Source organism: Saccostrea cucullata, unplaced genomic scaffold, assembly GCF_032062105.1.
Source record: "Saccostrea cucullata isolate Sc308-1 unplaced genomic scaffold, CSIRO_AGI_Scuc_v1 ctg7289, whole genome shotgun sequence".
Lineage (NCBI taxonomy): Eukaryota > Metazoa > Mollusca > Bivalvia > Ostreida > Ostreidae > Saccostrea > Saccostrea cuccullata.
Genome location: NW_026927757.1, coordinates 4,466 through 31,470, shown reverse-complemented (window position 1 = coordinate 31,470; position 27,005 = coordinate 4,466). Strand labels below are relative to the sequence as shown.

The following is a 27,005-nucleotide window of genomic DNA, read 5'->3' as shown; positions in this document are numbered from 1 at the left end:
CGTTAAAAAATGTATTAGTAACTGAATACGTACTGTGAATGGTAATGACAAAAAAGCAGTATTATAAGGGGTTTATATAGTAAGTGAACTTGTGTAACAAAAGAAAGAGATGTCCATATTTGGAAATAAAAATTGCCAGTTCGTAAAAGGGCGCTTTAACGGTCACGTGGATTCTCCGTCACCTAATCTTGACCCCCTATCCCTTCCCCCCCAGACTGACATGAAAACTCTCCATGAACCCTCGTCTATCAAGTTATCTTAGACTGAGGTAACCCTTTCCTTCTTTGTAAAAAAAAAATGAAAAAAAAAGCTTGATGAAGTGTCTGTTCCCTATTACGAGGAGAAATATCTAAATAATGATAAGGGATCTGTTTTCAGTTGAATATTAACTTTTCAAATGTAATAAAATTCCTTAAAAAATGTAAGCAAGACTGAAACGATCTTATGATGCTATATTCAGAAAGTTATTCAAAATATTCCATTTTGAATTTAGTCAAGATCTTTTTATTTCGGAAAACAGAAGTTGTGTTAAAAAAGAAAGAGAAGTCCATATTGGGAAAAAAATTGTCGGTTCATAAACGGCGCTTAAACGGTCACGTGGATTCTCCGTCACCTAATCTTGACCCCCTGTCCCTTCCCCCTGGCTGACATATTAACTCTCCATGAACCCTCGTCTATCAAGTTACTAGACTGAGGTCACCCCTTTCCTTATTTGTAAAAAAAAAATGAAAAGAAAAAAAAAGCTTGATGAAGTATATCTTTTCCCTACTACGAGGAAAAAATTTTAAAGATAAGGGATCTGTTTTCAGTTGATTTTTAACTTTTCAAATGTAATAAAATTCCTTAAAAATGTTAGCAAGACTGAAACGATCTTATGATGCTATATTCAGAGAGTTATTCAAAATATTCCATTTTGAATTTAGTCAAGATCTTTTTATTTCAGAAAAAAAGACCCAGCATCTTCCACCAGAATAAATTATTGATTTTATTAATACCCGTGAGTGCTTTGTAAAAGTGTAAAATTATAATTGAGAGATGTCCAAATTTAGATTTTTTGAAAATGGTTTTGTCTCATACACCATGGTACAAGAGGATAGCAGAATGCAAGTTTATTCATAAAGATGTGCAAACCAGGTTCAAAGTCTGACACCTTTTCCAAAATTTCTTGTCGATAGATGGAACACACCATCTGAATAAATTTATTGATTTTTCTCCTCAAATTACGTGTTTTCATCTAAAGAGTTTAAGAGTATGATTTGCAAATGACTTCGATAACATGGGATGAAAAAAATTCTTCGCAATGTAGAATTTTGTGGACTAGACACTAAAACAACACAGGCCATGCTTATTTATAAATTGACCTTGTGATGATACCCAAATCAAGATCATAGTCTGACACATTTTCTAGAATCGCATGTCCGTAAAAGGGTCATGTAAGGGGAATGTTTACTATCGCGTGATTGTTTTATTTTTTCCGTGTGTATTGTGTTTTTCTTTCAAAAATTAAAAAAGGGTATCCAATGCTTTATCAACAACAAAAAATAAAGGGTTATATTGCTTTACCATAAATCTTTGACTCCTACTATTTCCTCTCCCTTATTTAACCTCCTAACCCATTACATAAACAAACAAACGGGTCATGAGACATATAAAACAATGGTCAGCGCGTGCGATTTTCCCGCCAAATTAATTTGCGCAGCAAGGGACCAAAGATGTCTTCTAAAGTGATCGTGCTTATCCTTACAGTTTTTCAAACTGTATTGTGTTGTCAACTTTGCTATGATATTGTGGGAAATGTCGCGTATTGTACGCAAGGTGGTAACTGCGTCACAGTTCTGAACACGGGACCCAACTACAGTGGCTGGAACGTTATTGTTGACAAACCAATCGTGTAGAATCGTTCGTATATCGTGAGTGATCGTTCGTTTAACGTGCAAGATCGTTCGTGTATCAGACTCAATCGTGTGCGTTTTTAATCGTGCGAGATTGTGTGTTTAGAATCGTGTAAATTTCGTTTTGTAAGTTTTTATGGGAATGTTATTTGTAAAATAAGCATTTCCCTTGTATGTTTTTCTTAATTTATTTATTAAAATCCAAATAAAATGAAAAAGCGTAATTTACATAATAGAATGCAGAACGAACTAATTATCGCCCGTAAACAAGCAATATAGTAAGTCGTACAATATCAAGTTCTCGTCAAATAGCTCGATCAATATTGTGATAAACCGTTCTTAGATCTTTAACGCCTTTTTGAAAAATCTGATTTTAATTATTATTTACTTCTTATTGTGGTCAAGATAATCTTGAAATCAATTCATTGAAAATAAATATATTTTTTTAACAAAGAAATAAACATTTCTCAATGCTTACATAACTAGTCGACAATTATACATGGGCACGGCATGATTTTCGGGAGTTTTGTTTATCTGTGTTTATCTCTTGAGCCTATTTGTAATTAATTAATTTTAAATTTCTGCAAATAAAAAAGTTGAATAATTGGCAAGTTTATCAGACATTGAATCATTGGAAACATAAGGATAAGATTTGTAATTATGATTTAAGTCATTCCATGCTGCCATTTTTGTTCAATCATACGTATCCCCCTTTCTGCATATCATGATATCCAATTCAATCAAATTATACGACCCAAATACTTGTACATCGTCTAATAGAACGAACAAAATCCGGTTTTTTTTTTGATCGGAGAATTACCTTAGAAATAATTATTTTTAATCTAAACTATTAAGTCTTGCATATATTTAGTTACAGAAATATAATTTTCCGTTTTTTTCTTCAAAGTCTATGAGATAATGTTAATAATTCTTTGAAATCTTAAATAAGTATTAAAGCCGTATTTCGTTTTGAAAATATCGATTCCTAAATATTTTGAACTATTTTGAGTGAAGAATCGTGCGTTTGCGTTAACAATCGTGTAAGATCGTGTAACGTGTAGAATCGTGAACGTGAAAGATCGTTCGTGTAACAGGTTAAATCGTGCGTTAATCGTGCGGAATCGTTCGTGTAACGTGATCGTTCGTGTAAGTTGTCAACAATAACGTTCCAGCCACTGTACAAGCGTCTGACACAGGTACGGGTGAGGACCTGTAATGTCATCGTGAGATTTAATCGCGCTCCACCACACCCAATCATGATCAAAGACAGAAGGGGGAAAACATGTAACGGTAAGGTTTCATTTTTTTTTCTGGAATGTGTTTTAAGCTATAATGATTTTACTTTGTACTGACGACACGTTTCACACATGAACGTAGAAAAAAAGTCCTTTCATTTTATACGGGAAAATTTTAATTTGGTCAAATGTCCATTAAACATCAATTTCCCATTTCTAATCGAGTCTAAACGCACAAACGTTCCTTAGCTTTATTTAATCACCTGGACCCAAATAAAATTATGAATGAAATACCATGTGATCTATATTGTCCAATCATGATTGAGGTTAGTCTCGAGGATGTTATGAAAGAATGTGTATGTCACGTGGTATTTTGTCCTCGGAATGAATATTTTGTCCTAATCGGGCTGAAGGTCGTTATATAAAGCAAATGTAAACAACACATACAATTGAAAACAATTTAAGTTAAATATTCATTTACCGAAATAATTATCATTTAAAAATAAAAGTGCATGACCAATTTTTGATTATTTAATTTACATAGGGCAAGTGGAAAAAAAAAGTTCTTTTGTTTACTTGATGTCTAATGTGTACTTGGCGATTTTGTGATATCTAATGTATTAATACTAAACAATAAATTAAGATAATTACATAAGAGTGTTAAGAAAAATGTACAAATGTGCTTTTAGTCTTAAAAGTTGATATTTACCATAAGTAATGTAGACGTTGCATTGCTTTTTTTTTTTATTTTTTTTTTAAAAAATAATCATCATCATCTGCAGGAACCACCAACCCCGCAACGGCCATGACAGAACTTGCAGGAAGCACCAACCAAATAACGACCCCAACAGAACCTGTAGGAACCACCAGCCCCACAACGGCCCCGACAGAATCTGTAGGAACCACCAACCCCACAACGACCCCAGCAGAACTTGCAGGAACCACCAACCACACAACGGCCCCAACAGAACTTGTAGAAACTACACTTTCATTGTCTACCCCTACAGAACAAACAGGTACTTTTTGATATATCCATGTGTTACCTATTTTAAACATTTTGAAAATTTGTATAATCTATACCAACTGTTGTAATCAATAGGAAAAGACAATGGGGATCTATTTATTACACATTTAACTTAATACACTGATTGTCTCGAGAGATTTTGAAAAATCATGAAAGTTTTTTTGTTAAGCTATTCTTTTTTTTTTTACAGTATCTGGGTTGAATCGAATTAAAAAGTTCCTTGAATCAATGACCACGGAGGATGGGGAGACCATCTTGGAGAAGACCTGGGGTAATTTGGTTCATTATATTACCTTGGGTATATGTACCTTAATTAATTTCTATTTTCAATAGAATACATTTGAATTTTAGCTGTATAAAGTCTGGTCTTTAAAGTGGAAAAAACATTATTTTATTTAAGAAGCAAAAAAACTTTCAATTGGTAATCTAAATGAAAATAAAGAAGACGTTATTTGAATGGAAATAATTAAACTTCATTATTTTTTTTTTCAAATTTAAGGATTCATAGCTTTGTTGCTGGCAACAGCTTTTACTGTCGCGTTGCTTCTCATGAAGAGATGGTTGACAAAAAAGTGTAATCAACTTGTGGAGGGAAATAACGATGTTGACGCACCCGCAGATCAGGCACCCCACGATGATGATGATGATGATGATGATCATGATGATGAACCACCAGCTCCAAGGAATAGTCCTCCTCCTCCTCAGTGCTTGAATGAGAGCCAGATTCCCCTGCTTAGACATACACCCCCATCGAAAGCCACCACACCATCAGATGATTCAGTTGATGATGATGATGATGATGATTTCATTGCATCCAGGACGCGTGGTAGGACAAAGGCCACATTAAACTTAAAAATGTAGAATGTCAGGAATCCCAGCAAGGACTCGGGTGTTTACCGGTATATTCTTGGGGCTTTTTCCCTTAAAGTCTGTTTTATCATTTTTTTATAATTTTTTTTTTATTTTTTGGAAGCAGAGACGTTTGATAAAATACTCTTGATTTTTTGTTTTTATGGCTGTATATAATTTGACTATTTTTTCGTTAATACTCAATGTTTTTTAAGGTATAAAAGTGTATGAAGTGAATTGGTTGCATTGTTATAGTTTAAAGTGTTGCTTATGTATAAATGTTACCTGACAGTATTTCTTATGGAAGCATAATATGTGTGTTGATTTTTAAAGCCATATATGGCGTATGTACGATGAAAATTATTAGACTAAAATTATAAGAACTTATTATTTGTATCATTACTTTATATAAAGATAGAACTTTTCTGTAAATTACAAAATCTAAGTCAATTGCGTTATAAAGATATCACAATTTAATTTGGATTCTCGGAATTTTCTCCGTCTCAGAAGAAAATACAAAAGATTTAAATAACACATTACAGAGAAGATAAAATCGTATTAGTAGATGAAACGAGGTGTTCTCCGTGATCAGAATTTTATGAAAAGCTTTAATTTAAATTTATTAACCATATTTCTTTATTAATCTTGTTTTTTTTTTTCAAAAATATTTTTTTATCAGTTACACCATATATGGTTTTAAGATTTCTCAGACAGAAAATAGGCTGAATTAATATCATTTTGAACTGTAGTTTGTTGCAATGTTAAAGAGTATTATAAAGTATAATATGTACATGTTTTTATTGTTTTAAAATGTCTCAAACAGAGAACTGGTTGTATTTTTTTTATTTCTTACATAAAAGTAAAAATCTCATATATCTTTCTTGTTGATTTTAGATATTTGATATATTAAAAAATCTTACCTTAGTCATGTAAATTTGATGACTAAATTATTACACACGCGAGGGCGAGAGGGAAAAAATAAAACGTGCCTAATTATAGAAAACACAAACGATTTAAAATATATTTGAGGGATATTGAGGATATAAATAGCAATTAAATGTTTTCCACTGAGGTGATTTAAGCAAGACTTGTTCGCCATATTGTAGGTCAACATTCCCAGACCACTTCATTATTATAAGTTATACTGGTTACTGAGGTAAAGATAAAACTATTTTTTTAAATATACGTTTATTAAAGCCTCTATTTATTCATAATTTAAAATTGAAGGTAAAATTATTTGCTCAAATAGGTAAATTAACTGCTTTACCCTACAAGATGGTGGCTAAGGGGAATAACTACTAAGCAAAATATGTCACAGGAAAAGGGTCTATAGATTAATAATTGTTATATAACTTTATATTATTTACTTTATTCAAAGAATGGCAGACGGTAGCCTGTTAAAAGAGATACTAGACTCCTTGCATGATGTGGATAGCATCAATTTGTTTGCGGCAGCCAATGGTTTAATCGGAGACGATGAGGTCGAAAACCGATTGAAGGAAGTCCACATGGATAATTTATGGGAGGAGCTTCTTCTTGATCTTGGACCTGATTTTAAGAAACCTAGACAATCCTTTGACAATGAAGAGCCATTTACCAGCATTCAGTCCGGTGGTAGGGATGAAAAAGAAGAGAAACCTTATTTTATATGGAAGAGGGATACCCGGACCTTCAAGAAAAATTTGGCCCGTGACACCACATTCAAAGTCAAGTTCAATGAGCAATGGAGGGGGGATAAATTAATAGATATACCAACTAAATTACACGAGATGTTCGACGACCTGTTGTCGCAGGCCAGGGGTCACGATGCAGATCTCGGAAGGGTGGTCTTGAGTCATCCTAGTTTAAACAATCCTATCGTTGTCCCGTTACAGTCCTGGGAAATTTTGAATGCAGATGTCGTCATGTCCGAGATTACCAAAGTACTCAATTCGAACGAAAGTTTACCTGTAGACGAAAACCTGCTTGTCACCATCGGGTCCATTGACTTACCTAAAGGGGGAGGTAACCCAAGAAAATTACCCATTACATCTCTTTTCGGTCCTAAAAATAGTGTGGAAAGGAAAAAATCACTTTTTCACGTACAAAATCAAAACAATTTATGTATAGCTATTTCCATCGGTCTGTGTTTTCTAAAAACATGTAAAAAAGTAGATACCGATGCGTGGAAAAAATTAGTGGGGGATGATCCTGGAACGATGCTAGATCACGCCATCAAACACCGCACTGTTTCTCAAACATATTATGACAATATCTTGAAAAAGTCGAGACAAAAAATGCAAACGAAGCTGGCGATAAGGTTGTGTAAAAAAGCCGGTGTGCCTAATGACAGGTATTTAAGTCTGAATGATATCGAACCATTTGAAAATTTGCTTGGTGTCTCTATCAATGTTGTATCCTCTGCAGTGGGAAACAAATTTGTCAGGGTCACAGAAAACCAGGGTAAGCCTCGTCTCTATTTGTATCACGTGGATTCGGAAAAGGAAAAACACTGGCACGGGATCGCAAGGATACAAGGATTTTTTAAAGCGTCGTATTTTTGCCATAGTTGTTTAAAACCGTATAAAAATAAATCCAAACACTCTTGTGTCACCTCGTGTGAAGTATGTTTAAGCGACAACTGCCCAAAAACAGATGTCCAAATGGGTTGTCGTTCCTGTCATCGGATCTGTCGATCTAGGGAGTGTTTTGAAAGACATAAAAACCAGAGAGTAGTCAAGAAAGAGAGTTATCCCCCTGCCTGTGACTTGTTTTACCAATGCAAACATTGTAGAGTCACTTTGGAACGTGCTAAGCGCTCTCCCAGTTTACATGTTTGCCAGGAGTGGCAGTGCCCCAACTGTCGAGAATATCAACTGGGGGAACACAATTGTTATCAAAAATCGCATACCTCTGATATAGAAAAGAGAAATAAGAAATTTATTTTCTACGATTTTGAGACGCGTCAAGATGACAATTTTCATTGCGAGAAAGGATTTAGACCGTCTTGCATCAGATGTCGTGATTGTGTTAAGGAGGAACGCCAGTGTCCAAACTGTAGACTGTGTCAGAATTGTCGTGATCCATCCTGCGGTCTACAACAGCACAAAGTCAACTTTGCTGTATTGCAGACCGCTTGTCACAAATGTGAAGAAGAGGAACTAGTGGAGGGTGCTACCTGTCTTCATTGTGGAACACGATGTGAAAAATGTTCCCGGACCCGAAAAGGAGAATATTTGTATTCCCCTTGTATCGGCACCTGTGGTAAAAGGGAACTCGTGTTTTCTAGTGACAGCGCTGCCGAGCAGTTTTGTGCTTACATCACCAGTAAACACTGCAGAGACTCGATTTTAGTTGCACACAATGCCAAAAGTTTTGACTTGTACCCCGTTTTGGAAGTTCTCATCGACCGTCACTCCATTCGACCAAGCAAGATAATATACAATGGTTCCAAGATCATGTACATGCACATTGCCCAAAAACTAAATTTAACTTTTGTGGATTCCCTTAATTTCCTTCCCATGAAACTAGCTAAAATACCAGAAGCTTTTGGTCTACAGGAACTCTGCAAAGGTTATTTTCCCCATTTATTTAATACCAAAGCCAATCAAAATTATGTGGGACCATATCCAGAGTTAAAATATTACGGATACGATGCCATGTCGACCGGAGAGCGGAAAAAACTTGCAGAGTGGTATGCAACGCTATGGGGCGAAATTTTTCACTTTCGAGACGAAATGTTGCAATATTGTCGCTCGGACGTTGATATATTGAGACGGGGCTGTCTGGAATTTAGAAATTTAATGATTAAGGTGACGACCATCAAAGAACACACTGCACAAGCAGACGGGACCATCAAGAAAGGAACCACGTTAGGAGTTGACCCTTTTGATTTCGTCACCATTGCAAGCGTGTGCATGGGAATTTTCAAGTCTCTATTTTTGAAAGGAAAGTACAAGATTGAAGTCACCAAAGACGGGGAATGTTCTTGGTATGACATTCATACTCTTGAGGGTTTAGAGGTGGTCAACATCGATGATTCGTGGACGTCATTAGTTGACTTACGAAACGACGAAAATGTACAGATAGGAAGACGACATTTCAAGAGTCCTATAGCAGTAGTACCCTCTCAAGGTTATACAAAACGCGACAATTACAGCAAGATTTCCATTCAGTGGTTGGAATGGTTAATGGAAAAAAGTCGTCAACGGGGAAATCCTTTAAGCATTTCTCATGCGCTAAACGGAGGTGAATATCAAGTACCAGACACCAATTATAGATGTGACGGATTTGTTCAGACCCCAAAAGGAAAAGGAACCATTTACGAATTCTATGGTAAGACCTGACAATATAGTTCTGCTTTTATATCTGACATTTACCCCTCTTTCCCCCTTAACTGAAGGGGGGGGGGGCGGCGGCGGCGTACTGAAACATAAGCAGTAATGCATTTTAAAAAATGTAATTTTTTTGTATAGGTTGTGTGTTCCACGGTTGTTCCTCCTGCTTCTCAGAAGACCGGAATAACACCAAACATCCGTCAACCAATCAAACAATCAAAGAATTATACGATATGACAATTAACAGAAAAAAAGAACTGAAAAATCTGGGATACAAGTTGGTTACCATATGGGAGCATCAATTTAAATATCAACTGGATAAAAATGCCACATTACAACAATTTGTGTCGACATTAGATCTCCAAGACAGACTCGACCCACGTGACAGTTTTTTTGGTGGCAGAACCAATGCCATCAAACTACATTACAAAGCTGCAGAAGACGAAACCGTACAGTACTACGACTTTACAAGTCTCTATCCTTGGACCAACAAGTATTGTCGCTACCCCATTGGTCATCCTACAATTGTTACAGACAATTTTCAAGACTTGTCACAGTACTTTGGACTTGCTAAAATTAAAATACTTCCCCCTAGGAAACTTTATCATCCTGTACTTCCTTATAATTCTAATGGAAAATTAAAGTTTCCACTGTGTCGTACTTGTGCGGACAATGAAAACCGGAATGAATGTACATGTTGTGTAGAAAAGAGAGCCATCACAGGCACGTGGTGTACTCCCGAAATTCAAATGGCAACGTCTAAAGGATACCAAATTTTAAACATTTATGAGGTCTATCATTTTAACGAATCTTCAAAATACGATGTCGAGTCGTGTGAAGGCGGATTGTTTGCTCAATATGTGAACATGTTCTTAAAAATCAAACAGGAGGCTTCGGGATTTCCAGACGAATGCGTTACGGAAGAGGCCAAATGGAAATACATTAAGGAATACAAAGATAAAGAGGGCATACAATTGGACTATGATAAAATTAAAAAAAATCCCGGTTTGCGATGTTTAGCAAAACTCTGTTTAAATAGTTTTTGGGGTAAATTTGGTCAGAGGTTAGGCATGCAACAATCCTTGTTCATTCACGAGTCAGAAGCCGAAAAATTTTTTCAGATGCTTTCAGATCCAACAAAAGTACCACACAATTTTTACATTGTTTCAAGAGACATGCTTCATTTAGAATGGAGTAACAACCCTTTGTTTACTCAATTCGATAACAAAACCAATATATTTTTAGCCTCTTTTACCACCATGTGGGCTCGACTGAAACTATACAGTGTTCTCGACAAATTAAACGAGAATGTGTTGTATTTTGATACAGACAGTGTCATCTTTAAAGCTAAAAAGTCGGACGACTTGAGTTATCTGCCCATTGGTAATTACTTGGGAGAGTTAACAAACGAGATTTCCCCACCAGATGGACACATTGTAGAATTTGTGTCAGGGGGTCCTAAGAATTATGCTTATCGTACGCTGTCGGGGAAAGAAGAATGTAAAGTCAGGGGATTTACACTAAACTGGGTCAACTCGAAACTGATCAATTTTGATGCCATTAAGTCAATTATCTGCACCTCACACGACCGACAAATCGAAATTGTCAACCCCTGTAAAATATCGAGAGACAGTAGAAAGAGAAAATTGCTAAACAGAGTAGAAACTAAAAATTATAAAATGGTGTACACCAAAAGGAAAATTCTTCCTAATTTAGACACGTTGCCCTTTGGATTTTAATTGTGTTATTAAAAAAAGCCAGTTTTTTATGTTATTTTTTATTGAATGACATTCACAAATAAATGATAAACATTAAACTTTTGTTCACTGTTATAACATTGTCAATAGGTTAACCAGGGAATGTGTTTTTTCTTCCGTCGAACATTAGTGATTCCAGGAGGTCTTCCGACTTTTTTCCTACTGACATAACCAGTACCAGTTTGTAACAGATTGGTATCATCCACTTGGTCAGCGACATTCTGGCCTCGATCTTCAGGGGTTTGCTTCGAGGTTTGGGCGGTTTCTGAAATAGCTTGAGTAGAGCTATCCTTGGTATGGTCCAGTTTTTGAAGTAGATGTTCATATTTCAGTTTCGGCACAAGTATCATTTCCCTCGCCATTTTCCTTTGAATTGTTGCACAATAGGTTTAATTAAAAGCGATACTAAAGAAATATGTTTGAGTAATATCCGACTTTTCTCCCGGTTGCTGATTTCTCTAGATCCCAGAGATCGAATGTATGATTCGTAAGGTTTCAGTTGTTTTATATACTTTTTAGGTAAAGGATAAGTCCCCGTATAAATGTTAAGTGCTATTTCATTAAGCACATCATACTGTTCACTGGTCAAGGCTTTAACGAGTGCTTTTTGCTGTACACTGTCAGCATACAAGAGAAATTTTAAAAACGCCTCGTGTTTCTTCACCGTTTGCTTCATGTTCAAATAATGAGTGGAGAAAACGAAATCGTTCTTATTTATATAGGTTGGTAAATGATCATCTCCTCACCCGGGAGGATACGAGACCTTAGTTGATACTCTCTGTTTTGTGTTGGTTCTAAACAAACATGCAAGTAACCGAAATTTGGTCGAGTTGCGGATTCGTATGCCGCTTTGAAAAAGGGGACCTGTCCGGGTAATATCTGAGATCCAAAAGTGATGATCTGTCGAGAATCGCGATAATTCTTAAATAAAATGACATTAAGACAATTCAGAGATATGGTTCTGGCATACTTTCCCGGAGGATACAGGTTCTGGGATAACATTACAGTGGTCACGTTTCTATGATGAGATGTCACCGTGAACAGATGTACACAGTCCCGAGATTGTGCAACTTGTAACATTAGATCATCCAGTACCAGTACAGTGTGATCCATGCCCTCTGTGTACTGTTCTATGTTGTCTTTAGAAGGTAATCCTTGGTGTAATGATAAGTTTGGTATCGTCTGCACCATTTCCTCAAACATTGGTTGATGTTCAGAATAAGCATACACTATTCTATCAACAGGTATGGAAAACATACCATTAGCGTTTTGTAAAAGTTTTTTAGTAAAATGCGTTTTTCCGCTTTGTGTACTACCACATATTAAAATGGTGGTAGGTGCAGAAAAAGGTAGCAAGGAACGATTGTTCCACCATTTATTTATACTCTCTGTTTCCATGTTTCTCAGTCGCCAGACTGTTTCTAAATGAAGTTAGGTGCAATGTCACATACATATAAATATTTATTCAATTATAATATAACTCCCGTATATACTTGTCATGATTTTTAATGATACATAAAATATTCATACATAAAACTTTTTACAAAACCATCATTAGATTGAATGTCATTAGAAAATAAATCATACACATGATTGAACGAGTTTTTTAAACACAATCTTGCAATTAGAAATACTAATACATAAAGTCCACATAAATCGGAATTACGAGGTTGAAGTCGAACGGATTTGAAACGACAATCTACACTGTTCGTTTTCACAAAGTTTTGTATATCTTGACTGTATTCAGCTAGGGATTTTCCAAGGCTGTCGAAGAACTCTGCTTGCAATGGACTGTACACGATTATTGTCACCCAGTGTTCTCCGGGTAATGGCAAAGGTTGTGTATTGACGATAAAGGCGCTTGGAAATTCTGTAACCATTTGAGGTAATGTATTACTAGCAAATACACCTTTTACATAACGTCTTAGGCAAGGATGTTTCTTCACCATATTTAACAGATGTGTGGAATTCATGGTTGAATGTAGTTAATGTCACGTGATTTGTCAACCTCAAGTAGGGATGAAAAAGTTGCAAATACAATGACATTGGCGGCTTTGGTTGTTGCTTGTTTGAATTTCAATTCAAGTCTAGTGTTTCCCCTACGAATCAGGTTTAAATACTCTTCTCCAAATCCACAAGGATCTATCGTAAACACAAAAAGTGAGTATCCATTTCCAAAATTATCACGAGAGATAATCAGTCCAGCATCATTGTTCCATTTCCCAGAGGCTTCAAATAAACGAGCATAGGCTGCTGAATAATGTCCAGCCGTAAAGTCCGTCTTCAGTGGTCTTCCAGGTACGCTTTCTCCGTTGACGTATATCCCAATATCTGTTAATTCCATGTGCTCAAAATTAAAGGGGTTGGCTGTGTAATCCCCATTCACAGCTTTCTGGTCCACCAGAGCCACCACAATGCGATCGGGTATTGCCTGAGGAAATATATTGTCCCAGTAAAACTCTGTAGATCCTTTTGGTATGGTATTCATTTTTAGTTCATTTCTGGATAAGGTATACTTTACAGGGGTGGATTCAATCTGTTTACTGTGGTTCAGCAAAACACCAGGATCTACCCGCACTTTGGCCACTTTGTACACGACGTCTAGTAATTCTAACTTGTAGGCAGGTGCAGAAGTGGCAGACATGATGACAAAAGGTGCACTGGATCTAAAGAGTTTGATGTAGATGTCTACTCCGTTAATCAAGTATTTATCTATATCAAAAATATCTTCCATCAGGTTCCCTTCCAGCTCAAAGACTCTACTTTCATGAGTGTAACCATACCGCAGGATCAGACCGGCATTACCTCCATTGTATGCATTTGAGTCGCCAAGATTTCCCTCGTCTTTAAAGAACAGTTCAGATTGTTTTTGTGAATTGAGTTCGTCTTTCCCACTGAACAAAATTGTTTTGAGGTAAGCCTTCCACGGATAGTTATTGGTATTGAAAGAGACCAACTTGTTGTTCAAGTAGACATCCATTTGGGAGAACATGCTTTGTAGAAGTAAGTTCACTACACCAGTTTCTTCGTTTGCTGCCAATGGTGATCCATCTGCTTTCAAAATTCGGGCTTTTACGAATAGTTTACTTCTTTTTAAATCAATGTATTCTGCTCCTGAGCCTGATACTACGATCTCGATGGGTGTGTCAGACACTCCTATGCTAGAAATTGGTCTTGCTTCTGTAAAAAACACTTTCTCGACCGCTACTTGGTTTGTGGGGGATGCAAAGAGAGATAGTTCCATTGGTTGAGCTATGTCTTTATTATCACTGCTTAAAAATGCCATTTTTACAGCTTAAAGATATTCCTGTAGCTGTCAATATTAAGTTCTTTCTTTTTTCTAGACTGTGTTTTTTTGCTTGGCACTTGTCGCTGTTTCTTAACAGACGTCTTCTTCTTCTTTTTTTCTCCGAAGGTCTTTCTTTGTTTTGTGGGTTTAGATGCCTGTTTTCTCCTCGGAGTTTGAGATGTTGCTGGCTTCAATTTCTTTAAAGGAATGACAGAAGATTGCGAACATGGCCTTTTTATACTTCCCTTCACTTTGACAAATGGTCCACCCTCTTTTACATCCTTGGCATGTTCCACTTTAGCTCTTTCCTCCACCACAGCTACTGGAGTCACTTGAGTGCCGTTTTCTACCGATTCTAACTGTAAGTGATTTTTCAGTGGTATGACGTAAGACTTGTAACTTCTCACACCTCTCCCAATTTGTTTTGGTTTGTATTTGTAAGGGTTGAATTTTTTCTCCGCCATGTTCTTGTAGAAAGCTTCCCATATTCGGGGATCGCTGACATAAGTCTGACTATTCATTATAAAACGTAAGGAATCTTCTTGAAATGAAGTGTTACGGTCACCGGTCCGTTTAAAAATGAAACTAAATTTCCTTCTCTGTCCGTTATATATATAGCAATCTGCTGTAATTGGCCAATTTTAACCGGAATATAATAAGGTAGGTTGTAGGTGATATTTTCTGGTTTCTCTCCCAGGTATATGCGTCTTAGGAGGGGTGCCTCTTTTCCCCCAATAATTGTTTCCTCACAAATATCGCAACACACAAACAATTCTGATTTCTTCTTAGATAAAATCCAGCTCTCTGTAGAAAATTCTGTCAGGGCAACAGTCCAATATCCGTCAAATTGAATCTGTTTATTTAATTGAACTCGGAAGCAATGGGGTTTATTTTCAAAATATTCAGAGCTGTCCGTGGACGTCAATACCATTCGGACACTCATCTTGAATAGAGAGAATTGGCAGAAAATGGCCGCTTTTATTGTTTTTCGAGAGAACTTTCCGGAATCCATGAATTAAATTTCTTTGGCCATCCTTCCCATTTTACATATACTTCCTTGGTTGTACCACGACGTCTTCTTCTAAGTATTTTTTCCACTCTGTAAGAACCATCTTCCGACTTTACGACTTTTTGAAGCTCAGACTCGTAGAAAGTAACTTCTATAAGGTCGTCTGTCAAATCTTTTACTTTGTACACAGGTACTTGACCTCTTTTGTACCTTTTACTCACTTTAAAAAACTCTTCTGACCATTTTTGCTGGTAATCTCTTTGGAATGGGTGTTTTAGTTGTGATATTCTGACATTATCTCCAATTTTTAATTTGAAAAAGGGTTTCACTCGTTTTTGCACTTTTCTTTTGCCCGAGTCCTTAGGCTGATTCGGATCCTTTTTTGCCAGTGCTGGTTTTGTTTTCCCTGACAGATAAGCCGCGAGTCTAATTTCATCGGCATTTTGCTGGTTTACATTTGCTGGAGCATTCCCCCCTAATGATCTGTGAGGTCTTTCGTTGTAACTTTTCACTAGGTCTTGCAAGACATTCACAAAGCGATATGTTCGGTTCTTCATGAAATAGCGATACATTAGGTTCTTCATGGTACGAATAACCCTCTCGGCATAGTTTGTCTTTGTTTCATTTTGAGTGTACATAACGTTTATATCCTCTTTTTTCAGAAATGTCTTTACCCAACGATTTTTGAATTCACTACCCTTATCTGTTCTAAGGGTGTTCGGTTTTCGTCCTTTTTGAAAAACTGATTTTAAACCGTCAACCATGTTTTGATGATGTTTACTTTTTAAGGGGATTATAAATAAATATCGGCTAAATATGTCGATAAGCACTAATAAGAATTTATAACCGTCATTATGGGATGCAATGTTTGAGACGTCTGCCAAGTCACCATCCCACATAGAATCAATTGTGTTCACTATCACCTTTGAACGTGGAAATGTTTTGCGAATAGGTTTATACAGACTATAAGAATCTTCATTGTTTAAAAACTGTCTTATCCTCCGTCTACCAATTTTGTATTTGCCTTCCTTTTTAACAGCCTGATATAATTTCTCAGGGCCTGCATATGCCCCCGGTTTACCGGGAGTGTAGTAGAGCTGCCTTAAGTAATCCGTGTAATCTGACATACTGGAACTTACTAACGATTTCTCTTCGACAGTAACATAAAATATACATCATAGGTATTGAATCATTTTATTTTTATATTGTTAGAATGAAATCATTACATAAAAATTTGATACACAATAAATAATATCTAATATATAATGTCACATTCATATCATTAATTACTTTGGATTAGTGATTTTTGTCATTCAAGAACACACTCCATAGTTTCTATGTCTGGTAAATCCCCTGTGTTGCATTCCACTGACATGTTGTCTTGCGGATCGTAGCCAAAGGGGGTACATTCGGGGCAGCTTAACATTCCAAGTTGATTTTGATGAGACTCACTGAGCATGCAAAGTTCAATGTCTTTTAATTCTGGAGCATATTCATGCATCTCCTCAATGACATCTCTAAGTCTGACAAATTTGTTTTTGTTCAGAGTAACACCTTTCCTCGTAGGTATGGGTTCTAGAACATTGTCTGGCTTCCAGAAGTGTCTTATGTCCACTGTCGGATAGCCTGGTGATAATGAAACGAACACTCCTCCACCAACATGCCACTGTGCTTCTTCGTCTTCTTTACCAGTACTATCTAAGTAGTCTTGAATATCTGGTAAAAGAGATTCAAACTTTAACCAACGGGCTAAAGGAAAGGTAACTCCCTTCTTAGTGGCAATGGAACGGCCATGCGATTCTACGAGGTGACGGATATGAACGTATATCTCCCCCTTGTAAGGCATGACGGTGAGGAAAAGGTCATTTGAGTTTTCCAGACTTATCCTACATCTTGGTCCCTGAGGCTGTTGATGATCAGATTTCTTTGATTCGTTTCTGGAGCCTCCCCTTTCTTTAGTACTGACGACAAATGACCTTGCCATGGCCAGCTTCTTTTCGTACTCAGACTTTGTGTCATCATCCTTATTCATCAGGAGTCGGGATAAGTCAGCTTGATTAGCTTTCATTAATGCCGTTCTCAGACCCATAAAAGCTCTGGAACCTCGACGTAAAATGATGCTGATCAATTTCCTGTTTTTTTCATAGCTGGTTTTCTCAGCGTCTATCTGTTGTCTCATTTCATCAGTTATTATGTTTGAGGCATAAAGATGCCCTGCAACAGGAACAGCCATCATCTTCTTCACCAAAGTCGAGTAGTTTGTCTTTATCACGTCTTAGTGTTTTTGCTCCATTTTACAAGTTTTTCACAAGGAACTATCTGAGAGTTGTTCAAGACTGATGAAAATTTTTAAAATGTACAAAGTTTATATATTATTTAAGTCACGTGATTCGTGACTGTAGACTCGCCCTTGATTGTAGACTCCGCCATTACGTCAGTGACTGTAGACTCCCAAATGACTGTAGATTTCCCTAATGACGTCATTGACTGTAGACTGACTGTAGAAATTTGATGACTGTAGAACGCACTGACTGTAGAATTCGGCATTACAGATCTTTATGGGCGTTTAAGTTTTGTGCATGAGATTGAATTATTTTTTCTAAATGTTTTTCCAGAATAGGACTTAAAATTTTTATGCATGATTTATTCTTCTTTTAAATCGATATCTGTCCAAGGCCATGGTCATCCATTCCCCCTTCCGATCTTCATAAGGAATAAGGATGACCGTTTTTTTGTCTAAAAATTTCACAGTCTTGTCCATACTCTCTCTTCTTTGACAATTCTACATGTTATTCCTGCAACACTTTATATATGAGTTTGTGCTTTTAAAATAGACCCATCCATGTGATCTACGGATGCTTTTAGGTACTGCCACTGTGTTTTACTCAAAGTAATTCCTTCATTCCCCGGTTTTCCAGACTGAAATCGTCGTATGTCAACCTGTATGGTGTCACTGGCACATATAAAGGCATATACTTCGTTGGAGAGGGGGTACCGATCCACGTAGGAACATGTTTTAATGACACCTTTTTCCAGTGTAGGGCGTAACTCACAGTCTACAGAAGCAAGTTTTTTCTTTTCGTGTAAAACACTGACAGCGACGCACAAAGAAATGATAAGTACAATCGCAAAAAAGCTAGGAATTACGATTGCGATTTTTTTCTTCAATTTCTCTTTTAACATCCCTTTGCACTCATTTCCACAATCACCTGTAAGGAGTTCCATCATTACCATTTTTTCAGCCATCTTTAAGCATAATGTTTGGTTATTCTACTGCATTACACATTTATATACATATGACCATCGGTGGGCGGGGTTTGGAAAACCCTTTGGTGTCAACTTGAACCTTACAAATTATATTCTCTAAAGGTCTGTGGAAAGTACTTTTTAGGCATAACCCTACGTTTCAATATGTATTCTTCAGATCCCCAGCTGTCTGCAATGTCATATCCATTTTTCATGTTTTCTTTAAAATCAACAATGCAATCTTCTTTTCTGTCAAACCATTGACTTTCCTGTAAGGTCCATTTCTTTTCATCTCTTTTTAAAGCATTCCAGGCTAAAATTTTCCATTTGTACTGCTTTCCTTGATTTGCCATCGTTATAACAATGCAGTTTGATATTTACAAGGTATTTATTCTAATTTTAAAAAGGTGGGTGTTGGATATTGACCTCATTTATGATTTTGGGACGTGACCTTTATCTTGATTTCATGTCTCATGGTCAGTGACTGTGTTTTAACCAATGTTGTGACCTTGATAGTATAACCTTGACCTGATTTAGATAAGGTTATGACCTTGACCTACTTTTAAAGGTGACTGTGACCTCTAATTTGACCTTTGTGGGTGGGGTCTGAAAAAACCCATGACGTCATCCTGACTGTAAAGTGACTGTTCTCTGTATCCCTTACTACTTACACCGTTATAAAATTCCGTGTGTCGCGACATATCGACTAAGTCAATTTGGTGGCGTTCTTGTATCGAAGTCGCACGAATGGGTTTAAGAGGAGCAACATTATCGAAAATTGGATTGACGGACTGCTTTTCGGGAAGAGATTTAAGTAAATTTAAGTTAAGTAAAATAAATTTTATAACAGACTATATAAATAAAAACTGTAAACGAAGAGTGGAATTCCAAACTCTGTGAAATTCCAGGAATGTTCATCGTGTGAAAGGACTGAATTGTGACTCTTAAAAAAGTATGCAGGAAGATTAATCATTTCATTTTGAACTTTTTGTACAATAATCAAAATAGATTAAGAATGCAATGATAAAAAATGACGTTTTATCTTTATGTAGTCTAATCTCAGATTTACCAGAATTGCTGTGGTGAACATTTCCATTTCACAGAGTTTGGAATGTCACTTTTTGTTTATAATTTAAAGACTTTATATGATTTTGTATATATATTTTAGAATAAAAATGATTTTTGTTGTTCTCCCTGTACTTTTCAAGTATTCTCATAACTGTAAATCTTAAAAACTATAAATGCCATAATTTCTTCTCCTCAGTCTTGAGTTATTCATTTTAAAATCATTTTCATTAAGATATTTCATGGGACTATATTTCTCTTTAAATTGAAATAAACAAATTTGAAATTAGTTTTATGTTATGTCTTGTTGTCAAACTCATGTTTTTTTTTTAAATCATTTAATTTATAAGGATTTACTTACTTGCTCGACTTCAGAGAATAACAATGGATTCTGTAAAAAAATTTCTCAGCCATGGCTGAATTTATAGTTTTCGTTTGGTTTGAAGATGTGACCTACATCAGAAGTTCCAATTATTAGTGTGATTTCAATATGATATGAAGGTGACCCCAGAATCGTTCTAATTTATTATCAAGGTGACATCAATTTTATCAAGAAGATTTTACAAAGGTGACCTCAGGCTGTTCTAATAATCAGGTGACCTCAAACTGTTAGTGACTTCAGAATTATTAAGGTAACATTCTGAAGGTGACTCCCAAGGTGACCTTCGTACAAAGTGGGTGACCCCATAGTGACCTTGGTGACTCCATTTGTCAAGGTAGACTTTCTCAAGGTGAATACCTTGGGGTCACTCACGGACTAAGTTCCAAGGTCAACTTGGGTTACTCATTTGACCTTAATGTGACCCCTTTGTGGGTGGGGTCTGGAAAAACCCATGACGTCATCCTGACTGTAAAGTGACTGTTCTCTGTATCCCTTACTACTGGTGTAGAGTACAAGTATATTTTGTCGGTCCTAGACGTTTTTAGTCGTTACGTATGGCTTCGCCCGCTCAACTCGAAAGAAAGCACGGAAATCGCAGACGCGCTGGAGTCCATTTATGAAAGCGAAGGACCGCCGAAAATCATACAATGTGATAATGGTCGCGAATTCCATGGTGCGGTTACCCGGTTGACCGAGGTATTGGGTTGTCAAATTATCAACAGCCGACCGTATTACCCGCAAAGTCAAGGTAAAATTGAATCGTCTCATAAATCCTGGAAATCAAAGCTTAAGTACGACCTACTAAAAACAAGCGATTCGAACTAGGTTCGAGATTTATCAAAATACGCGATGTTGTGCAATGAGGAGTATCACTCCTCCTTAAAGGCTTCTCCATTTTACGTATATCACGGACGGGAATCTAATCGTGTGCATAAGTCTACTCGTCTTGGACCAACCGTTTCAAATAATGTTTCCAAAGAGTTGAAAAAGCAGTCCGCCATTCGCAAGGCAGCCCTACTGGTATCGAAAAAACGCGAAAAAACCATGATAAAGCACCATTTCAAAAAACATCAAGTTTGTGTCAATTATGGAAGGGAATTACCGCCAAAAGTCTATGTATCTTGCTTTTATTCTTATTCTGCCTACTTCTTTATGCTTTGTTATTATTGTAATTATATGTCACTTTATTGTTTTCATATTCGTCTTTATTACATTTCACTTCGAACTTTTATCCTTCTTCATTTCGTCCTTACTTCTATGTTGCTTTATTCTTGTAAATTCATTCTACTTTTTTTTAAACTTAAACAGTTTCTTAAATAAATTATTCAATCACGCAAACAATGAAGCATATTCAATGAAGACGAATGGAAGTTGTCAAACCGTCAAAATTTAGTGCGGCATTATAACGCTAGGTGGTGTGGTGTTCGCTACGAGTGTTGGTAAAACTAGGTAGCCAAACCCGGGTCGGGTTATTTGAGATTTTTTAATACGCCTTAGTACTTTAATCATCAATCGAACTTCTGAAGGTCGGATCCAATAATCCGATCCAATAATGGAAACTCCATATTTATTTTCTCTGGGCACACAGGATAAGCGGCTTTTTTTCAGACATAACTTTATACTATACTGAATATGTTCATTGAAAAGCCGACCCACTTTTTGTAAGAGTAAGGGTCAAATAAGTTAATGTGGTACGTATAGTAGGTAGAAAATTTAAATTTGATTCTATAGAAGAAGTTGAATCTAAGCCAAAACTCACCCCGCCTTCGAAATAGGATTTCATTGGCATCGGAAGCAAATTGAAATGGGGGGGGGGGCTAAGTGTAAGAATTTTTTAAGACCTTCAAAAAACCTGGCAAGCAAAAAAAAAAAAAGGAAGAAAAGAACAGAAATGTCCATTTTCCGAACTCAAATATTCAATTTCGTGGGGGTGGGGGTAGGTGGGTGGGGGTGGGGGTGGGGGGTAGGTTCGAACTCCAGTGCCAAAGTTTTTTCCCCATACACCACCACTTTCCCCATTTTAAACCTATACTGCATCGTGCCCATGGCAAGTGGGGGGGTCTAAACCTATGCAGAAACGTCTGTACTAATTCTATCTCTGGAAAAAAAAGTGGGGGCTAAGCCCACCCCCTCCACGGTTCCGACGCCTAGTATGTATTTTCAAGTTTGGACAATTTCCTGGGAGTTTTTTGCGCTTGTCAAGTTGTTTTCAGCCGGGTACTTTAATATTTATTCTCTTGTTGCCCCCTCCCCACTTTCCAAAACGTACAATGCTACGTTACTGTTCTCTCGCCTGAAAAATATAACTCTATTAAAGTTATTTGTTGGATAATTGAATTCCAGTTAATTGATATAAAAATGTTCAATATTTTGCTACTTAACAGTTAACCCTCATAAATTGGGTTGTTTTTCAGAAATTTTCACTGAACTGAAGTTCATTTCACGACAGATAGTAACTGCTCATGTGCGTGATTCTAGGGACAGGGCTTTGCAAAGGAGTGAGGAGCGTTAATATGGGTAGGCAGGCGCGGATCCAAATTTTTTCAGGGGGGGGGGGGGGTGTCCACCCCAGTCCAAAATCAAAAAATCCAATCCCAGAAATTTCTTGACGAGCATAAAAAAAACTAAACTCGCCCAAACGTCAAAATCCTATTTCGTAGGGAGCGTTTAACTTTTTTCCTTGCTTTAGTATTATACATTTTTAAACCTTGTAAATTCCAGGGGGTCCTTACACCCCACCCCCCTCTAGATCCGCGTATGGTAGGCGAAGTAAGAACTAGGCTTCATGCATCCAGACATACTAGAAACTCCCTGGTCTTATTTTCAGTGTTAATATTTTATATTAAAAGAGCACTTAATTTTCAATAAAGAAAGAAATATCTTTAGTACACATCGTATTTGTGATCAGCCAGGAGAGCTAAAAAAATCTTAGAACTCGAAAATTCTGTTTGGTGGTGGTGAGGGGGGAGGGGTCGTCAACTTTTTTTCAGTACTAAATTTTACTCATGCCAATAAGTACATGACTTTTAATATATAAATTGACTATTAGTATTCCAACAAAAAGGGTAAGGCAGGGACGTAGTATCGGGGGGGGGGGGGGGGGGGGGGGAGGTTGCCTGGCCCCCCCACTTTTCCCCCCGACATTACCTTTACTATAGAAAATGTTTACTTAAAGGAAGATTAGCCACCCCCCCCCCCCCCCCCACATTTCACCACAGTGGATATAAAAAAAAATTTCCCCCAAAAAATTGGAATTGAAAGTTAGCCATTTTGCCGGTGGAGAGCTGCAAATTTGTCCCATATATTTGGCACTTATAGCCATTGAGCAGTGAAGGATCTTTTTTCGTGCCAGCACCTACTGCGACACGGGACCTCGGATAACAAGGTCTAGATCTCATCCGATGGATTGAACTCCACGTCCTACAGTGGGATTCTTACCCACGACGACATTGATCGACTTCTTACTACTGTACTTCGTGACTCTAGAGCAGACGCCGTAACCACAGTGCCATGCGGGCGACTTAACCCAGTGGGAGGGGGGGGGGGTATTATCCATATGGACTCGTGAAGATTATCTATATTTAACTATTGGTTAAAATGATTCAATTATAAAGCACTTTTCAAATGGTATTATTTAAACGTTTATTCATATATGTATCATATGTATAGGACGGATAACTTTTCTTCAAAAACTGAAAACGTTCGTATATATAAACATCGTTTTACGATTAAAAAACTATTCGGGGGAGGGGTTGCTATGAAGGGGGGGGACGAATTGCTATATATAGCAAGATTTCCCTCGGAAGACTAGCTATACCCCGGGGGAAGTCCCAGTGTATAGTCTTCCAAAGGAAGCATCACTATGTAGTCAGTCTTCCAGGGGAAATCTTACCATCTAGCGAAACTTCCGAGGGAATGGCATGTATCGGGTACATACCTGAACTAATAACAAACATCATTCATTTAAAAAATTTAAGTGCGATTGATAAAGTATTAAGGCAGAAAATTGGAAAAAAGACTCGAATAACCCCGGCCCGGTTTGCTTACCTAATTTTACCAACACTCTTAGCGAACACCCCTGCCACCTAGCGTTATAATGCGGCACTAAATTTGGACAACTCGTATTCGTCTTCATTGAATATGCTTCATTGTTTGCGTGATTGATTTAACGTTCGTAATAGAGATAATCATTTAAGATACTGTATCAATTTAAAATAAAATAAAATGACTTAACAAGAATAAAGAAACATAGAAGTAAGGACGAAATGAAGAAAGATAAAAGTCAAAGTGAAATGTAATAAAGACGAATATGAAAACAATAAAGTGACATATAATTACAATAATAACAAAGCATAAAGAAGTAGGCAGAATAAGAATAAAAGCAAGATACATAGACTTTTGGCGGTAATTCCCTTCCATAGTCTATAGTGTGGGCGACGAAGTGTTCGTAAAATCACAAACTCGGAAAAATTACAATAAAGCTAGGCCGCGGTTCGAAAGAGGAAAAATAATCGGCACAAAACACAACGCGTTCTCTTACAAAATCAGGTTTTCCAGCGGGGTGTCGCGTTGGATAAATGTACAAAAACATAGCAGCAATTTCACGTTCCAAAGAACTGTTAAAAAGACAAAAACGTCATCGATTAAGGCTTGATCCGTTGTGCGAGTGTAACAACGAAAAATGCTCCCGAAAATCGGATCCAAACTGTGTACACAAATTAAATAAATTTTGTTGCCGCGAAAGCAAAGTTCCCTGTTCACTGCCTTCCCATAATTTCCCGCATATATCGGATTTCTATCTTTCTGATAATATAGTAAACCAACTTAAAGGACCGAGCCTCTCGAGAACCGATACAGCCCATGACGATTTGGTTCGAAATGCGCTTGAACGAAATTTAATTCCTGTTGGGGATATTCCTAAAGACGGTAGCTGTCTCTTTCATTCAGTTGCACAATCGCTCTCTAATTATTTACAAATCGACCTTAATAAGCAAGAAATTAGAGATATCGTGGTAAACTGGCTCTCCGAGAACCCTGAAACACCGGCAGGCGACCGCTTTTCACACTTTGTACCTAATTTAGACTGGGATACCTATTTAGAGGGAATACTGGGTACCGAATGGGGCGACCACATCTGCATCACGGCCATCGCGAACGCATTTAATATCGCAGTTGGTATTGCGTTGAGCTCCCAGTCAGACTTAAGGTACATTTTGCCTTTTGATCGACAAAATAAGGAAAATCTTTTACATATTTATTTAGGCCATGAGTTCGAGTTTCATTTTATTAGGTTAGAACCGATACCAGGCACGCAGGCGGATATTTGTATTAATGAAGTAATGGAGCCACATTCGCGCAAATCTAGGTTAACATATAACAGAAAAAATATCTATTTATTTATTTAAATAGAATCTAATGTATTTATTAAAAAAAAAAAAAGAAGACTCTTAACAGGAGATGCCTCCACGTGGCAAGAGTTGGGCAACAGTTTTACTGGCAGAACTCTCCTAAAATATACTATAAGTCCTCCGACAACCCTTCAATGTTTCTCTACTAGCAATAGTCACGTGATTTTTATTCAATATTAACGGGTATTAACTGTAAAAACTTGGTATATGATCGATGCACAATTAAAAAAAAAATCTAGATTGAAAAACAGGGCGGAACACTTTGAAAGCCTCCACAAAATAAAAGTGGCAGAAATATTCTAGACATATAGTACATTCGCTTTGATCTCGGGATCAAACACGGATAAGCAGTGCTGTTTATGGTCTTGCATAACGAAGTAAAAATTTACATTTGTTTTCAGCAAGACACCTTTCCTTACAAAATGCTATGAACATTAATTTAAAGTTGTTTAATATTAAAGCTCGTATTATTTTTAGGTACACTGAATGCTTTTAATATGTTTTAATTATGAAAAAATCCCAGTTTCATTTCAAACTAAAGACGTTTTGCAAGTACTGTAATTACTGATGATTATTGATATTTGGACACACTATTTATCAATACAGCGATCTATTTGCCTCCCTCAATTCCCTACAATCAAGACATTGATAACTTTGTTTGAAACCATTTATTAAATCCAATCTATTATACATATTGTTTGAAACTCAACGTGATGATAATTCGTCGTGTTTCATCAGACGGTATACATATGTAGTGGCGGTCGTTACGTTTTTTTTAGAGAGGAGGTATATCTAATTGGAATTAAATCAATTTGAATTTTAACATTTTTATTGGTGGTGGTGGTGGGGGGGGGGGGTAAATCATTAATTCTATTCGTATCCTCTTCGTAGAGTACATATATCGCTACAGTGCACCTCCAATTTGTCTGCACCTTATATATGTACACAAACCGTACATGGACATGCATATGAGATGTATTCCCTGGTAAACATAAAAAAGGTTTGTTATTTGGTTAGGTTTTCTCCACACTTTATTATCTTAAAGACACATTACTGAGGGCTTTGTCTTTCAAATCTACACACACGTGAATTTTTAGTTGAAAGTCTTATTGTATTTAATTTTCGATAACAAACTGAATTAAATAGATTTCCAACTTTCTTTGACAACATTGTGATTGATTTATATATATAATTATAGGATTCAGTTTCTGCGTCATCTATTACGAATTTGTGTATGAAGCGGAAATGAGAGTTAATCGTCTTATTGATGTGGGAACAAAATTTAAATTAGGAGTAGCAGTAATGGTTATATATACTCACCGTCAATAGAAACGCAACACCCTAATTTTAGGGGTGAAAATTATATACGGGATATAACTATGTACCAAGAAAGTTAGGACATCTTTTACTTTGCCAAATCAGTTATTTAACGGTTGAATGATTTTCATTCCATTACCGGAAGTTGATTTTTAGCTCCCTGAACAGAAATCAAAAAATAGCATTTTTAATAAAATTATTGACAATATTTTGGGT

At 36.7% G+C, this 27,005-nt stretch overlaps 2 protein-coding genes and 1 pseudogene across 2 annotated transcripts; all 3 read right to left on the bottom strand.

The window, feature by feature from the left end:
* Nucleotides 1-13,042: 13,042 nt before the first annotated feature.
* On the bottom strand, nt 13,043-14,359 carry LOC134275466 (uncharacterized protein F54H12.2-like). Its single transcript, XM_062757751.1, has one exon. It carries the CDS (start codon nt 14,357-14,359, stop codon nt 13,043-13,045), a length of 1,317 nt encoding a protein of 438 aa, XP_062613735.1.
* Nucleotides 14,360-15,340: 981 nt separating this feature from the next.
* On the bottom strand, nt 15,341-16,498 carry LOC134275465 (uncharacterized). Its single transcript, XM_062757750.1, has one exon. The coding sequence runs from the start codon at nt 16,496-16,498 to the stop codon at nt 15,341-15,343; it is 1,158 nt and encodes a 385-aa protein (XP_062613734.1).
* A 182-nt stretch (nt 16,499-16,680) lies between these two features.
* Nucleotides 16,681-18,229, bottom strand: LOC134275464 (uncharacterized; annotated as a pseudogene).
* Nucleotides 18,230-27,005: the final 8,776 nt, after the last annotated feature.

What these genes read in the sequence shown, in the direction of transcription:
- LOC134275466 (XM_062757751.1), bottom strand. Translation starts at nt 14,359, where the DNA reads ATGGCATTTTTAAGCAGTGATAATAAAGACATAGCTCAACCAATGGAA.
- LOC134275465 (XM_062757750.1), bottom strand. Translation starts at nt 16,498, where the DNA reads ATGTCAGATTACACGGATTACTTAAGGCAGCTCTACTACACTCCCGGT.